This window comes from Apis mellifera, linkage group LG9 (assembly GCF_003254395.2).
Source record: "Apis mellifera strain DH4 linkage group LG9, Amel_HAv3.1, whole genome shotgun sequence".
NCBI classification, from domain to species: Eukaryota; Metazoa; Arthropoda; class Insecta; order Hymenoptera; family Apidae; genus Apis; species Apis mellifera.
This window is the reverse complement of record NC_037646.1, coordinates 1,673,065-1,691,950: the sequence shown is the minus strand read 5'-3', so window position 1 is coordinate 1,691,950 and position 18,886 is coordinate 1,673,065. Positions and strand designations below refer to the sequence as shown.

Here is an 18,886-nt window from a genome sequence, read left to right as displayed (position 1 = left end):
ATTTATAATTAAAATAGTTATTTTATTAGTATTTGTTTATAAAAAACATTATTTTATTTTTAAAATTTTATTAAAAACATTATTATTTTTGTAAATAAATAATTAAATTTCAATAATCAATAATCTTTCTTAAATCAAATCGAAAAAGATTAACACATTATACTTTATTTTGTATAATAATTTTATATGATATTTAATATATATTAACGTTAAAATTTAATACTTTAATAATGTTAATTAATAACTAAAATAAAATTTAATATTAAATTTTTTTATTTTAATTTATTATGATAATCATTTAAATCAATCTGTTAATTATTAAAATGATAACAAAAAAATGGTAAGATAGAACATAGCTTACTTTAAATACAAACCATAATAATAAGTTTAGCAATATTTCTTTTGTTAATATCTAAAAATTCTGAAAAAATTTGCGAGATAATAATAGTATTTAAAAATGAAAATATGTGAAGGAATAATAAATATTCCATTTTATTATATTATATTATATTCTTCGATAAAGTATTTGCTTTATTTTAATAGTATATTGTAAATAGAATTTACTTATTATTTCTTCCATTTCTATTTCTAAGTTTCACATTATTTTATTTTTAAAATTTTATTAAAAACATTATTATTTTTGTAAATAAATAATTAAATTTCAATAATCAATAATCTTTTTATGCTTTTTCAAGTGATAGTTTTAATAATAAAATTTTGCTTGACAATTCTGATTGAAAGGTTATGTATTATAGTAAATAAGAATTTTAAATATATAATTTCTTCTAAATAACTAGTCTAATGTACAAAATTTTTTTAATAGTTATATTTAAATAATAATAAGTATTATAATTAGAAGAAGTAAAAATAATATAAATATTCAAAATAATAAAAAAAATATATAAACTTCGGATTTAGGATTATTTTACATATATTTTAACTATTTATATTAATTTAAGTTTTTTTAACATAAAGTAAGTTTAAATTATTTTTTAAATAAAAATGCAGCTTTTGAAATGAATAATAAAGTATAAATTAATAAAAGAAAAAAAGATTTTTAATATTATGAAAGTAAATATTAATATAGCGAAAAAAATAACTGATTTACATTGAATCTATATTATAAAAAAATTACATCCATATAGCATTAAATTGATACATTTCTTCATTAGTTATTTTTAATAGAATCTTAAAATCTTTTAATTTTATAAGATATATTTTACATTTTTATTATTTTTAATCTTATAAAATAAAATAATTATTCTTTATAATCTTAAAAATTGAAGTTAAAACTTCTAAATCGATTAAAAATAAATATGGTATAAATAAAATGATAGTAAGTAAAGAAATAATAAGAAGAATTCATAAAAAGCTGAATTAATTATATATTAATTGTATATTATTATAGAATATAAATTATATAATTAATTATATTAAGTATTACAAAACATTATAAGTCAAATAAAGTAGAATATTAAAAACAAATATTACTATACATATATTTCAGTTATATATAATGTATTATTATTAATAATTATTTATTTTATTAATGTATTATATAATTGTTAAAAATTAAAATAAAATATAGAATAAGAATTTGAAAATTTTTATTTTAGTTAATCATTAATCAATTGTATTATACAAAAAAAAATAAAATAATTTATATGTGCAAAAAAAACATTATATTGCGCATACTATAATTATAATGTATTTTTATTTATGTAATTTATCATAACATACCTATATTGCTAGAAGTAAACATTTCATGAAATTATAGAAAAACCTAGCAGTTCAAAACTAGTAATTTCTAGTAACTTGAATATCAAAGTGAAAGTTCAAACATTGTTGCCGAATTTATTCTCACTCTAGATATCTATCTAAAATAGACTGTGATTTATATTTATATCTATAATGCAGAATTAATGTACATTTATGATATTAATTTACAAATTCAAAATTTAATTTAATTTTAAATTTACATAATTTTTAATTATGTAATAAAATTTTATTTTATTATTTTCATTAAAATATGAATAGAATAGAAGAATTTATTTCAGATAATTTTTTTTTTTTCAAAAAAAAAAAGTAAAAATATAATATAAGTAAATATTTTATTTTAAATTTTAATTAAATTAAAATTTGATTTAAAAATTTTTATCTTTTTTTTTACTTTTTAATTGAATTCAATATGATACATTAGAAATTTTAAACGTAAAAATACAATATCTAATATACATGAAATATTAGATAAAATTTTATTTTCTTTTTGCAATAGTTAAATGTTTTTATTATTTTAAATAAAAATATTTAAAATATTAATATAAATTTATTTTAGATCGTAGATTTAAATTTTAATTATTATTTTAGTATATAATAAAAATATTAATAAGATTTATAAGAAATAAGATTTTAAATAATTCAGTATGATTCATATTCTATTATTTTTATAATTTATGATTTATGTCCAAACTATTCTAGATAATTGCTAGTAAAATATTAAAAAAATATGTATAAAATTTTAACATATTTCCTTTTAAATATTAAGATTTAATGATTTTATTTCATATAAATGTTTCATAATTTTTCACTTAATCCTAATCATTATTATTTATTTAAAATAGGAGAAAATATTTGTATATATTCAATTTTGTTAAAATATCAGAAATTAAATTTATAAAATGGTTACATTACAAGATATTAGTATAAAACTTATGAAACCAGCCAAGGATCTTGCTGATTGGAAATTTCCATTATCTCAGGTATATTATGATATTAAATTTATTATAATTAAATATAAAAGAAAATATTATCTATTATTTTAGATCTTAGAGGAATACTATGCTTTATTAGAAGAACCATGTAACATTAACTTTGGAGAAGCAGCACTTGTTCTTCAAAATTCAACTAATGTATATGTACGAAGAATTGAACGTTTACTTAACGAGACAGAAGTTTTAAAACAAACATTTTTTAACTATGAGTAATTATTTATTTTAAACTTAATCACAGTATATGTACTATAATCAATAATTTTTTTTTTATTTTTCTATTAGAGAAGAAGAAATAAAAAAATCTATGTGTAAAGAGAAAAAAATTTTAAAAAAAGCTTACATTGATTTTAAAAATTTTGTAATTATTGACTTAGAAAAAGATATTGGAAAACATATTAACAAGAAACATCATTTTCAAGAAAAAAAAATTAAATTATTAAGTCATCGATTTACACAATTAGAAAATGGTGTGACTCAATTATGTATCCCTATTCAAGTATATGATGTTTTAGGAGAAGTTATTGGAAAAAAATATGATTTTCGGTAATTTTCTTTTATTTAATTTATTATAGTTAATTTTTTATATAATATCTTACTTATAATTTTAAGGTGTAATCAATCTATAAATACAAATGGAATGTTGATAGATGAATTAACACCATATGATTTTACTTGTATACTTGATTCGTATGAAGGAAAAAATTCATTGAATTCATATTCAGAACCAAAAACTTCTGATATTAGAACTTCAGAATATTATACAAGTACTTCATTAAATGATAATGAATCTATTCATGATGAACTTGAAAATGAACAAAATTTTTCATCAATGGAAAATGATTTATCAATAAATGAATTACAAATAGGCAAAGAAAATGTGATAAATAATAATTGTGAAAGTTCATTTGCTAATAATAGTAATTTAAAACAAACTATTACTAAAAAAAATGAATCAAAGAAACAAGATACTGAGCAATCTATAATACAAGATCATAATGATGAAAAGATTTCAATTCACAATTTCAAAGAAATGAATCAAATTAAAAAACAATCCCAAACTGAAGATTCTATACAAGTAAATCAAATAAAAAAGGATAATCAAAATAATATTAAACATATACAATTTGAAACTAACGATCAAATAAAACATAATAAAGAAATAGATATTTTTAAAGAGAATGAAATTTTCGAATTAAATGATTTGGATAACATAAGATGGAAAGAAGAATTACCTAATACATGGAAAAGAGGGTACCTCTTAGAAAACTATTTTATTAATTTTACAATTCATGATATTAAATCAATGAAAATATTAATATTTTTATTAGGAATCAAACAACAAAAATGTCTATATGTTCTGTAAATGATATAAATGAATGTGATTGGAAGCCAATGCCACTTATTCAAGGAATAAAACATGTTTTTTGTGATAATTCATCTATTTTAAAACTTCCAGATTATATTTCATTCTTGGAAACAAAATTTGGTTCCGTATGTATTGATCAATTTTCATATTTTTTGTTTTAAAATTTTGAATATTTATTTATATGTATTTATATATCTATTTATTTTAGAAAAAACGTAAATTTACATCAAAATTATGTGAACGCGAATGTTTAACAAAACTGGTTTTGCGTGAAACAAAATTACTTACAAAAAAAAATACTACTTTACAAATGAAACAAAAATTTAAACATTTACAAAAACGTAAGTTATATTAAAATAATTTATGCTTTAAAATTACTATATATAAAAAAATGTATTTTATTGACAGAGGAAATAGAAGATTTTATGAAAAATTTTGATGAATGTCTAAATGGTACAGAAAGAGAAAATGTTAATTTTCGATATGAAACTGTAACGAATGCTACTGATTTATTGGATTTTCGTACGTTTCAAAATCAAAATAATTCAATTGAAAATAATACAGAAAATATAACAAGTAGAAGTTCTTCACCTACTGATAATGTATTACATTCAATAATTTATCAAAATTCACTTGATACTTCTGTAAAATCTCCTGATTCAAGTAATAATTGGTGTGAAACTTCAATATCGGACATTAATTTGTCCTATTCGTTACCAGATTATCAAACATTAATTGAGCATAAAATGAAAGAAATTTTTGAAGAATCTAATGTTACAACAGAATTAGATCAAACTGTAGCAAAATGGCATGCCTCTTTGCAACCAAAATTATCCGAAGTTGAAACAAGACCTACATTTCGAATTCATGATTATTCATCACGTATAATAGAAGAATTACAAACATTAGAACAAAAAACAGTTAATTTTGATACTATTGTTCAAGACAAACCTGCTTATGAAGTAGCTAGATATTTCTTAGCTTCACTACAATTGGTATTTTATTTTTTTATTATAATCTAATTATATTCTAGAATTTCTATTATATTTTATATTATATTCTATTCTATTCTTTATATTCTATTTTAATTTAAATTCTAATAATTCTTATATATTTTGTAGGCAAATACTTACAATGTGGAAATAAAAACAAAAAGCAATGATAATAATATAGAAATAATGTTACTTAATGGAAAAAATTATGAGGAAAATTAAAGGAATAATTTTAATATTATTATATTTGTATTTGTAGTGATTCTTCAAAATATTTGAAAAATATTTTGATACTAACATGGAATATTTCATTTTAATGATTTATATTTTTATTAATTATAGAAGAAATGAATTCAAACTTATTTTTTTCAATAGAGTATTTTTATTATATTTATAAATATATGTAATTTATTTAATTAAATATAATAAAATATTAAAAATTAAATGAAATCATAATTGTTTTTCGTGTCACAAAACTATTTAGATAAAAAAAAATTTTTGATTAATTTTTTTAAAAAATTGAATATTGATTTTGATATCTTCTTGATTTTATAATATATTTTAAACAGTCTAAGATACTAAAAATTATTTTTTGTTATTTCTATTTTAAACATATGTATTAATTTTTTTAAATATATATTGTTTATCCATTCAATAATTCAATTTTTGAAGAATGAAATTTTAAGAATATTTATATAACTGCATAGAATTCATTATTTTAATTTAAATTTAGAATCTCATTTTAAGAATGTTTTTTTTTTGTTTATAATGCTCAGATAATAAATTAATAGATTTTCATTTTTCAGTGTCTATATAAAATATTTTAAAAATATATAACATACAATTTTACAATATAAATAATGAAATAGAATATAAATAACAAAAATAAAAAATTTGATTATTTATATATTTTATATTCATATATATTTATAAAGTATAATAAATATTCTATCAAAAACAAATTTGAATTTGTTTCTTTTATAATTAACAAAGATATAGATTGTTAAAGTTAAGCATTCCATATTAATGTTCAAATATTTTTGAGAGTTACTGTATATAAATCTGAAATATTGATACTTTGTTTTATATTTAAAATAAAAGTAATTATTTATTTTATATAAATATTATTATCATAACTTCATAAAAATATATTAAATTTTTAATATACTAATAACTAATAAAATTAAAACATTAATATATGTATTTAGAATTTAATTGCTTTAAATTTTTCGCTATATGTAATATAAAAGTAAAAATTATTTGATTATATACTTAATTGTTTTTTTTAATAAAAAGAATTCTTATTTACATATGTAAGTATACACATGTAATCGCGCATGCGTAATTATCAAAATATCATTGTTTGCCGGCTGTGATAGTGATGAATAATGACTGATCACTGATCACTGATAAAAAGTCTAGGTTTATTAGTTTAAATTGAAGTAATTGCAAGATGAGTATTTTTTATATATTTACCTAATTTGTTATTATGTTTATTATATAAATAAACGATATATTTGTCATTATATATTTATAAAGTATTTAAAAATATTATATTTGTATTTAATATTTGACAAAATATTATTTATATATAAATAAATCAATTGGTTTCTTTTAAATATTATTTCGCTAGTTTAAAACTCTCAAATGAATGAAAGTTGTATCTAAGAGAAATTTAGTGTTCTATTAAATTACTTAATAGTAACCAATCAGACAATTTGAATCTGTTTGCTCTCCCCTTCTTTCTAATTTGTTTGATATACAGATATAAGGCTCTTCAGAAGTTTTAATAAGTTTTAATAAGTTAAATATAATATCTTTTATTATTAAAGTGATAAATAAATAATTTTTAAAGATTTCTAATAATATAACATATAATTATGGAAAAGAAAACTTCTATGAAATCTACTCATTGGATATTGCAACCATGGAGTCTTCTGTTTCTTATTTTAATTCAATTTTTAGTGCAATTTTTAACATCTATCTATCTTTATACTTATGTGGCTCATGTGGAAACAAATGTTCTTATTATGCAAAAACAAGACTTTTTAGAAAGTGAAAAATTGATACGAAGAAAACGAAGTAGTGCATTGCCTGTGACAGAAGATAATAAAGTTTCAGATACATCCAGAGTATGTATGAGTATATATATTATATTAAAAATTATATTTTATATTTATATATATTTTTTTTATATTTTAGATTTGGCAAGAAAAAGATACATTAAAAGAATCTAAAAAAGTAACTTCATCTCCCATAGCAAAGTCAGCATCTTCTCCGATTACTCCTGTTGGACATGATTGGGTATGGTTAAATGCAGATACTCGTGTACAGGTTAAATATTCGTTTTTTCTTAATTAAAAAATTAATAATATAAAAGTTTTAATTATAGATATTGTTTTTTAGCTTGATGCAATTGAAAATTTTTGTCGGTCATCAATGAAATACTGTCCACCAGGATTACCAGGAGCACCAGGAAGTCCAGGTGCTCCTGGAGAACCAGGTATTTCTGGATTACAAGGTCCAAAAGGATCATCTGGTTTAACTGGTCCTCCTGGTCCTCGTGGACCAAAAGGTGATATAGGACCTTCTGGCTTTGATGGAAGAGATGGAATCCCCGGAGAACCTGGTCTTGATGGAATTCCTGGACGTAGTGGTTTAGATGGATTACCTGGAATAAATGGTAAACCAGGATTAAATGGATCTCCTGGTCGGCCTGGACGTAATGGTACAGATGGTATGCATTTTTTATCTAAAATCTTTTATATATTAGCTATAATATATTTATATATGTTCTAAAAATATAATATTATATTATAATAAATATATTTTCTCTTTAGGAAGGCCAGGTCAAATGGGACCACAAGGACCACCTGGACCGCGTGGTAACTTTATCTTATTTTAAATTCGCTCTAATTGCACGTGGATGAAAAAAGATACGTTGATGATGTGAACAACTTTAGGAGAAATGGGTCCTCCTGGTAGACCAGGCTTACCAGGACAAGATGGCAAACCAGGGATAACAGCCTGGAAGGTGAACATGAATAATTATAATACTGATGATTTATTAATTCCTCCTTCTATATTGGGCAAGTATTTTTTTATTTTTCAATAATTATATTTTGAAAATTTACTTTTTATATTTTTATAAAATTTATATTTTATAAAATTTTTTAGATGATCGAATGTTACCTGTAACATTAAATTCTACTGGATTAATTTCTGTTTATGAAGGGACAAATTTGCGATTAAAATGTGCAGCAAGTGGTAAACCTGAACCTGTTGTTCAATGGTTTAGAAGTGATGGTATTATCATTCCTATAGGATCTTGGCATGGTAATATAAAATTTTAATTACATTAATAATTAATAATATTAATATAATCTTATTAATCTATTAATAATTAATCTAATCTATTAATAATTAAATTATTATAAATGTTGTTTTATATAATAAATATGTAATTTATTAAATAGTGACTTCTATAATTGGACATACATTTAATATCAGCGTAGTTAATCGAGAACATATGGGAGAATATACTTGTGTTGCTGATAATGGAGTTCCACCTAGAGCATTTAAAAAATTTAAACTTCAAGTCAAATGTAAATATATATAAATATAAAATAATTATATAAATATTAAAATTTATATATAAATATATATTTATATATAAATATAAAATAATTATATAAATATTAAAATTTAAATATTTAAATATATAAATTTTCTATATGTGTTTATATATTTCATTTATTTATTTATAGTAATAAGAAATAAAGAAAAATTATTTTTCAGTTTCTCCTTTTATTCGAATACGTAATCAAATGATTCATGTACGTAGTCAAAGCATTGCAGTTTTAGAATGTGAAGTCGAGGCATTTCCAGAGCCAATTACTTATTGGGAACGTGAAGATGGTCGTCGTCTCAAAATGTCTGACAAATACAGATTTGAAATTCATGATAGAAAAGATATGTATAAAGTAAGAAATAAATATAAAATATATATAATAATAATACTTTAATATTTATATTATATTTCTATTTATTTTTATTTTTAATTATTTTTTTAGCTTAAAATGCGTTTGAAGATTACAAAGATAACATCAGTTGATCATGGTACCTATTATTGTGTTGTTAAAAATGATGTTGATACTACTAAAGGTTCTTTTATAGTTAATGGTAATATATTTATGATAAACATTTATTTATCTCTTTAAATTCAAATAAATAAATAAACGAATAATTAATAATGATAATAAATGAATAATATTAAGATATTTTAGATGATATAAAAAATATGGAAAAATCAAAAATAGGAAAACAGCAATATATTACATATGGAAAGCCAGCACCGCAACATGTTGATTTAGAAGAACTTTGTGCACCACATGAAACTTGTGCTGCTTGTCCTGTTTTAAGATGTACTTTTACAGATATCGCTGAATATTTAAATATTCAACCACTGAAAAATGTTACTTTTAGTGGACTTCCACCGAGATTAGCAGGTAATAGATTTATTTTTTATTTTCATTAAAAATATAACTTCAGATATATAACTATAAAATGTATATATATTATAATAACTATAAAATTTATTTCTTATTATTTAATTTTATAGAGATAATTTTATATAATATATTTAATTTAATAGATGGTATAATAGAAGCAGTAGGAAAACCAGTTTTAAAAGGTACTATGGATGATCATTATGGAAGTTGGATGCATGATACATTTAAATCTGATATTTATCCGGAAAAACTTTGGGTTACTCGAAAAAATGAAACTTCTTTTATTTTTGAATATAAATCAAAAGATCATTTTAAAAATGCAAGTTCATATTCTATTGCATTACCATATCCATTTCAAGTAATATTTTTATAATAAATAATATTTTTATCATAATGTATTATGATTTTTTATATTAAATTTATTTTCAGGGAAATGGACATGTAGTATACAATAGATCTTTTTTTTATAATCCTATAAATCGATCTTCAATTTTTCGTTTTAATCTCCATTCTATTTCTGATCAAGTATGTGATAAAGAATTTTCACGATGTGAATTACATCTTCCAGGATTATTAGTAAATACAAAAAATTATCTATATACACCGAATCATAATTTTAATTATGTTGATTTCAATGTAGATGAAAATGGTAATTATAATTTATTTAAAAAGATATTTTCTTCAATATAAAGTATATATATAGTATATATATTATTTTTAAAATTATTTATTTATAATATTTATATTTGTTTAATAATTTTTTTAATTTATATTTAAATATCATATAATTTATATTACTTTTAATAGGATTATGGGTAATATATGGATTACCATCAAATAATACAGTAGTCATAAAAATGGATGCAACTAACATGAATATTCAACATGCATGGAATATTAGTATAGACAATCATAAATTTGGAGAAATGTTTATTGCTGGAGGAGTGCTTTATGCTGTTCATAGTGTTACAGAAGAAACAATGAAAATAAGGTAAAACTTTCAAAAGAAAAGAAATAATTAAAAATATTAGAGTTTTAAAAATGAAATAAATATATATTTTGTAATGTATTTTATATAATTATATAATGATATATATTTATAGGTTGGCTTTTGATCTATATAAAAATATTACAATACCTGTTCATTTATCATTCACAAATCCTTATCATAAAACTACAGCAGTCAGTTATAACCATAAGACAAAAGTAAATATGTAAAATTTAAGAAATGAAATAAATTACGTATGAACTTTAAAATTTACAATTTTGTTTGTTTTTAGGAACTTTATACTTGGAATAAAGGAAATCAATTAGCCTATCCTATAAAATATCAGGGTTTCACAAATGCTACAATAAAAGAAGATATGAGGGGTGCGGAAATTGGAATTTAAAATTAGTATTAAAATAACATTGAAAAATGATGGAATGTATGTTTTATCTTTTAATTTTTTATTAATGTACTAATATAAAAGAGACAATAAAAATACAATTGTTCTCTCCATTCATTGTGCTTGAAGTCCTTTTTTAACTTTTTTCTTTTCCATTTTAAAAGATTATAAAAAATATAAAAATCATAATTATATTAAATTATTATATGATAAATTATTATATTGAATTTTTTAATTGTTTTTTTCAAGTTATTAATAAATTTTAAAAATCTAAAGATTGTAAACAAGTGTTTTAAAGTATTTCAATAGTATTTTAATAAATATAAAATCTTTAGAAAGTTTTTAAAATTTTTCAATTATTGATATGATTTTTTTGCTATAAGTTTAATTTCATCATTTTATTATGAAATATTTTTTTATAGTTTTTATTTTTCGAACTTATAAATTATTTGTTCAATATAATTCAGTAAGGTGGCGCATAATGACATATTTAATTAAATAAAGAGTAAGAATGGAGACTAAATGTGCATATGTGTGTGAGTAAGAGAGTAAGAAAATGCTTTGACAAGTCTTTTCTTAGTCGATTCTCGTAGTTTTTCTTCGATTAAAACGACATTTGTACTTTCAAAGTAAATTTTACTTTAAAGGAAATAAATGATATAACTCAATTTTAAAACAATAAAAACGAGAAAAGAAATTCATGTACAGAAAACTGAGAAGCGTTCTACCCGAAAAAATGGTAAGTACGATTGAGCAACTCAACAATTTAATCTATCGAAAGTACGGTGTTAATTTTAACCTAGCAAAGATTGAAATTAAATAGAAATTGCATTATAGTAAAGTCTTCAAGCAGAATTAAATATCTACAATGACATATTTAAAGATCTATTCGTTTCAACCTTTTTTTCAGAACTTTTTCCTGCACATTACATGGATGTCGATAACCTCACCTTCAACTTGTTTGAAGTAATCAAATTTTCTCATTTATATTTCTATTTCTGTTTTTATTGTTTTTTTTCTTTTCTTTTTTAAATTGTATATTTGAAAATTAAAGGTAAATTTACAAATTTAATTATAAAAATATTAAAATAATGTGCTGGTACTTGATCTTCATTGAAAATTTATTACTTTTTTGATGTATGTTCATCAATCACTTCAACATCTTTTGTTATCTTTTAATGCTGTAATCAATCAGTTCAAATTATATTTTAAAATAATTTCAAAGTATTTGTTTTTTCATTTCAATAATTAATTGTATTTTTTATTTCTATTTATTTTGCATATTAATCAAATAAATATTTTAATTAATATCGTATAAATTATCTTTGATATATCTATATATATAATAAAATAAGAATATGAATGTTTTTAAGTTATCTATATTATGAAAAAAATAAGTATCTATATTATAAATGAAAGATTATAATTAAAGATATATTTAAATAAAATATATAAAATGATATATAAAATTAAGAAGTTTATATAAACTTTTTTTTATTTATTTTCTTTTTGACAATTTATTATTAGAGATTGTAATAAATTATAAATTATCAAATATATCAAATATACATTATATAAATTATTTCATATTTGTATCATATATTTTCTTAAATTTTATATTATTTTTAATTTTTTTTTCAATTTTCTCAAATGCTTATATTTTTGAATATTTTTTTTCTATGTATTTTTTAATCTTAAAAGATTTTTTTTATTTATAATCTTTATTTATTATTCATTTATTTATTATATTATTATTTTATTATTTATTATTTTATTTATTATTTTATTTATAATCTATATATCATCTTTGATTTTATGATTAAAAGTGTAATTATTAAAAGTAATTTACAAAGTGTGTATAATTATTATATAATATAATATTTATAATATTATTTATATTAAAAAATATATATTATATATTAAAAAAATTATTAAAAATAATATATTATATATAAAAAAAAATTATTAAAAATTCAATTTAAGATGCATAAAATCAATTTTTATAAAAATTATATATTTTATAAAATCTAAAATATTATTAAATATTTGATATATTATTATCATTTTTTCTTTAAACAATTTCATTTTTATTTTAAATAATTATTTTAATTAATATTATTTTAAATAATAAATTGATAAAATATAATACAATGTATTTCAAAAATTATACTTTAGATAGACTTAAGATAGACTTTATGAATTATTCATTAATATTATAATATCGTCCAATAAAATATACAATTTGAATATAAAATAATCTCTTATAAGATAATATTTCTAATATACTTAATAGTATTACAGTCAGAACCACATACTATGCTATTAATACATTGTATTGTATTGTATTGTGTTGTTAATGGATTATATTATTACAATGCATATGATTACAATCAATACTGTGTGAAATTTCAGTTACATTACAAAATAAATAATTTCTTTAAATTATCGCATTTTTATTATTATTCCAATCTTATAGGATGTTTGGTAATAAAAGTAAACAAGTTGTATTTTTATATTTACTATTTATAATGATGAAATTAATTTTTATTTGATGCAAAAATTAAACAAATATTTCATATTTTTAAATCATGTATAAATATATTATTCAAATCATGTGTAATATATATATATTTATTATATGTATATATGTATATGTATAAATATATATTAAACATGGATATATTTAATTTTTTTTACAGGTTGCAATGCCATGGAGAAATTTCCATTGAAAGGTACAACTTTATCGAACAATACAATTCCACAAAACCATCAACATACATTAACTACATATCAGTCAGTTGATACTAAGGTAAATTATGAAAGAAAAATTAAGCAAAAGAATAATAAAAAAAATATAAATAATAATAATAAAAATTTGATTAATTATAGATTGAAAATTCAGATGATGTATACTTCGTAGAGGATGCACGATCTCGAAATCGAACTACTGCAGGTGATACTAATCTAAGTAGTGACGACGACATGCTGGAGGTTAATAATGTAAATTCTCATCACGGGCAGAACACTGTTCTTTCAGAACATATTCGTATAGATGATGCTTCCTCTCACAGTGAGTAATGTAATTATAATATTAGCTTTTTAATGTATAATAAATGTATATAAAAAATGTAATGTATTTTTTATTACATTTTATTACTTTATTATTTTAGTTTCAGTTGATTCTGATGACATTCCTGGTATTGGACAATATGATGACTTCCATACAATTGATTGGCAGCGAGATATCGCCCGAGATAGAATGCGTCATCGATATATTGTGAAGAAAAAACATGATTCCATTTGGGGTTTAATTAAAGGAGCTCATGATGCTTGGTCTGGATGGCTTTGTGTTTTATTAGTTGGTCTCTTTACAGGAGTTGCAGCAGGTATCATAGATATAGGGGCTTCCTGGATGACTGATTTAAAATTTGGCATATGTCCACAAGCATTTTGGTTAAACAAAGAACAATGTTGTTGGAGTTATAATGAAACAACTTTTGATGGTGGTAACTGTTCTCAGGTACATTTGGTTTATTATTATTTTTTCTTTTATTTTGTAATGCTTAAATTCTTTATTTTATAATTTTTTTCAGTGGTGGACATGGCCAGAAGTATTTAGTCAATCAAAAGATGGTGCAGGACCTTACATGATCTCGTATATGTTCTACATTGCTTGGGCTCTTTTATTTGCTTCACTTTCTGCTTCATTAGTAAGAATGTTTGCACCATATGCTTGTGGTTCAGGAATACCTGAGGTATATGAAAATAAAAAAAAAAATAAAATATATAATGACTTTTAAATTATATTTAAAAATTTTTAGATAAAAACCATTCTAAGTGGATTTATTATTCGTGGATATTTGGGGAAATGGACATTAATAATTAAATCAGTAGGTTTGATTCTATCGGTCTCAGCAGGTTTAAATTTAGGCAAAGAAGGACCAATGGTTCATATAGCTTGTTGCATAGGAAACATATTTTCTTATCTTTTTCCTAAATATGGTAGAAATGAAGCAAAGAAAAGAGAAATTTTATCAGCAGCAGCTGCTGCAGGAGTTTCAGTTGCTTTTGGTGCTCCAATTGGAGGTGTTCTTTTTAGTCTTGAAGAGGTATGTAATAAAAAAAATTTAATATATAATTGAATAGAATTGTGAACTTTTAGGGTATAACTTATTTGTGAACTTTTTTAGGTGAGCTATTATTTTCCCTTAAAAACTTTATGGAGATCATTTTTTTGTGCCTTGATAGCTGCTTTTATTTTACGATCCATAAATCCATTTGGTAATGAGCATTCAGTGCTCTTTTATGTTGAATATAATAAACCATGGATATTTTTTGAATTAATACCTTTTGTCATGCTCGGAATAATTGGTGTAAGTTTATCTTTCTGTAAATTTTTTTTTTTTAATTAAAATATTGTTAAATTATAATCTTTTTCTTTTTTTTTTCTATTTTTTATAGGGCGTGATTGCTACTTTATTTATTAAAGCAAATTTATTTTGGTGTCGATATCGTAAAACTTCAAAATTGGGTCAATATCCAGTTACTGAAGTTTTAATAGTGACAGTTGCAACTGCAGTTATTGGATATCCAAATCCATATACTCGAATGAGTACAAGTCAACTCATTTATTTATTATTTAGACAATGTGGAGTATCAAATGCAGATATTTTATGGTTTGTAAAAAAATTTGTTTTCTTATTAATTTTTAAAATTAATTTTAAAATATAATACTTTTCTTCTTTTTTATTTATATAAATTTCTTTTCTTTTTTTTTGTTCATATAGTGATTATAATAGAAATTTTACTGCTGTAAAATCAGCGATTGAAGTTGCAGCAGCTGGTCCTGGAGTTTATAAAGCTATATGGCTTCTCGTTTTAGCATTAATTCTAAAACTTGTTATGACAATATTTACGTTCGGCATGAAAGTACCTTGTGGATTATTTATTCCATCACTTTGTTTGGGAGCGATAATGGGACGTATTGTTGGGATTGGAATGGAACAACTTGCATACAATTATCCACATATTTGGATATTTAGCGAAGCATGTTCAACTGGTGTTGATTGCATAACACCTGGATTATATGCAATGGTTGGTGCCGCAGCGGTTCTTGGTGGTGTTACTAGAATGACTGTTTCTCTTGTTGTAATAATGTTTGAATTAACTGGAGGCGTACGATATATTGTACCGTTAATGGCAGCTGCTATGGCAAGTAAATGGGTTGGTGATGCTCTTGGAAAACAAGGAATTTATGATGCTCATATTGGTTTGAATGGATATCCATTTCTTGATAGTAAAGACGAATTTCAACATACTACTTTAGCGGCTGATGTCATGCAACCAAAGTAATTGTATTATTATTATTAAAATATATTTTTGTAAAATATTTTTAATTTAATATTTATAGTTTTTCTTTATAAAATTTAATTTTTTTTTAGACGCAATGAAGCTCTGCATGTGCTTACTCAAGATTCAATGACAGTTGAAGATGTTGAAAATTTATTAAAAGAAACGGAACATAATGGTTTCCCCGTGATAGTTTCAAAAGAATCGCAATATCTTGTTGGTTTTGTATTACGAAGAGATTTAAATCTTGCAATAGCAAATGCTAAACGTATGACAGAGGAAATTACTGGACAATCACTGGTTTTATTTACAAATGGAAATAATATTCAAAATCACTCTCCTCCACCGCTTAAATTAAAAAAAATTCTTGATATGGCTCCAATAACAATTACTGACCAAACACCTATGGAAACTGTTGTTGATATGTTCAGAAAATTGGGATTAAGACAAACACTTGTTACACATAATGGGTAATTAATTTTTATTGTTATACATATTATTTGTTATATGCGTAATACAAAATTATATTTATTTTTCACTTATTTATTTTTATAGTCGATTACTTGGAGTTATTACAAAGAAGGATGTATTGAGACACGTGAAACAACTTGACAACGAAGATCCTAATTCTGTATTGTTTAATTAAAATTTATATAAAAAAATATATGTATGACAGATACATTGTTTTATAATGCATGGTATTAACCAAAAAAATTGGATACACTATGCCAATAGTATGGTTTTGATATTTTCATATAACTGTTAATGTTTGTTTTAATTATTAGTAATTAAAAATAAATAGGTAAAACAATTTTAACTCACTGCACTTTGCGAGTTTTATGTTTTATGTTTTATTATGGTATTTTTCAATTCAACTTTTATTCACAACGCTAAAAAAAATTTTCTTTTACAATTAAAACGTGGAATAGTGCTCAATATTTTTTATAATTTCTTAGATTTTCATTTTAATTCAATATGTTTATAAATCTTTATATATTATTTGATTATTATACTATGTAATATGTTATATATATTATATTTAAAAACTTTATATCATAAATGAAATGAATTTTTATAGTTAAATTAATAATGAAACCAAATTCTAATACATTTAGAAATAAATATGTTACATAGATAGAATGGCGTGTAGCGGAACAAATTTTATTACTAGCAATTTAAAAATAATCTATATTTAAATCTATTAAAAATAATATCAATTTATTTTTCTTGTAACTTTTAATGTTTTAAACATATTACGTTTTTTGAAATATTTGCTATGCATACGTATGTACATATATTATGATTAATATGATTAGTTTTGATTTTGCTTTGTATATTTTGGATTAAAAAGTAGAATTAATCAAATTTATATGAAAGATGATTAAGAAAAAAGTTATTTTATTCAATATTTTTTATTTATGTTAAAAACAAAAATATATTTTTATTAATACAATGAGCGAATTATAAAATTTTTTCTTATACGTCACAAGTTTATTTTTGTGATCATTCTTTTGATCTGTCGATTCTCAATATACATATGTATATATGCAAATATAGTACAATATGTACGCATTATATATACAGGTAACTCTTGCATAATACAGTATTTTTACAATGCAATTTCGATATAATTTTTGAAATATGAATCCACTTTTTATATATAATCGAAATCTCGCACAACGCAATCAGAAATCTAAATCCCGCATTATACAAGAGTTATCTATATATGTATGTATATAAAATGTGTATTTGTGTATATATATATATAAAAATGAATCTATGAATATTGAGATTACATAAACGTATCTTAATATGTATGAATGTTAAAATATAAATGTAAAAATAAATATTATTTAAATAATATTTATAGTAAAATCTTATAAGGAAATATTAATAATAAATTGTTAATTTATTTAAATTAATTTCCTATTGTTTTTTAAATAATTAATATTTTATGAAAAAAATATAAAAATAAGTATAAGTAAGTATAATACTAATTAATAAATTAAGTATGAATTCATAAATGTAATATCAATTAATAATAATAATATTTTCACAATATATTTTCTGAAGGATTACATATTTATTTTTAAAAATATAATTATTTTTTAAATATGTTACATTTAAATAAAATTAATATCAATTAAATATTTCATCTAGTAAAAGCAATGCTAGAGGATAAATCAATAAGTATTTGAAAGATAGTTTGTAGTTATAGCTATATAGCCCGAGGAACTAGGACGTTTTATTTGAAATTTAAAGTCGATCAAAGAGAAAATTGCAGATGAATATCACATGTGTCATGTGGAAATGAAAGATTCAAAACAATTTTCAAACTAGCAAAGATATCTTGAATTGAAAAAATATGTTATAATAATTGAAAAAGAAAAAAATAAATAAAAATGAAAAAGAACTAACAACTGTTGACACATCAAAATAATTCCATTTTGTAGAAAATAATTTTGTAGAAAATTCGATACTTATGTAAAAATTAAATTTTTTCTAAATT

At 20.9% G+C, this 18,886-nt stretch overlaps 2 protein-coding genes across 4 annotated transcripts; both read left to right on the top strand.

The window, feature by feature from the left end:
- Positions 1-2,602: 2,602 nt before the first annotated feature.
- LOC725563 lies at positions 2,603-11,150 on the top strand. Its single transcript, XM_026442947.1, has 22 exons — positions 2,603-2,759; positions 2,823-2,980; positions 3,054-3,314; positions 3,381-4,022; positions 4,100-4,262; positions 4,346-4,478; positions 4,546-5,132; positions 7,004-7,261; positions 7,332-7,463; positions 7,536-7,866; positions 7,970-8,014; positions 8,093-8,218; positions 8,307-8,465; positions 8,606-8,734; positions 8,928-9,112; positions 9,203-9,311; positions 9,416-9,637; positions 9,784-9,998; positions 10,070-10,289; positions 10,448-10,631; positions 10,744-10,846; positions 10,921-11,150. The coding sequence occupies exons 1-22, from the start codon at positions 2,679-2,681 to the stop codon at positions 11,029-11,031; spliced, it is 4,554 nt and encodes a 1,517-aa protein (XP_026298732.1). The 5' UTR covers positions 2,603-2,678; the 3' UTR covers positions 11,032-11,150.
- A 394-nt stretch (positions 11,151-11,544) lies between these two features.
- Positions 11,545-17,194, top strand: LOC409144 (H(+)/Cl(-) exchange transporter 3). 3 transcript variants are annotated; one of them, XM_006571948.3, is made up of 12 exons: positions 11,545-11,767; positions 11,939-11,994; positions 13,728-13,837; positions 13,918-14,098; positions 14,199-14,548; positions 14,622-14,783; positions 14,850-15,137; positions 15,219-15,401; positions 15,490-15,704; positions 15,816-16,376; positions 16,470-16,847; positions 16,933-17,194. In XM_006571948.3, exons 3-12 carry the CDS (start codon positions 13,739-13,741, stop codon positions 17,021-17,023), a joined length of 2,508 nt encoding a protein of 835 aa, XP_006572011.1. In that variant the 5' UTR covers positions 11,545-11,767; positions 11,939-11,994; positions 13,728-13,738; the 3' UTR covers positions 17,024-17,194. The 3 variants fall into 3 exon arrangements, with proteins under 3 accessions (XP_006572011.1, XP_006572010.1, XP_016772804.1); XM_006571947.3 differs by lacking the exon at positions 11,939-11,994; XM_016917315.1 differs by lacking the exons at positions 11,545-11,767; positions 11,939-11,994; positions 13,728-13,837 and having other exon boundaries at positions 13,918-14,107.
- The last annotated feature ends 1,692 nt before the right edge of the window (positions 17,195-18,886 follow it).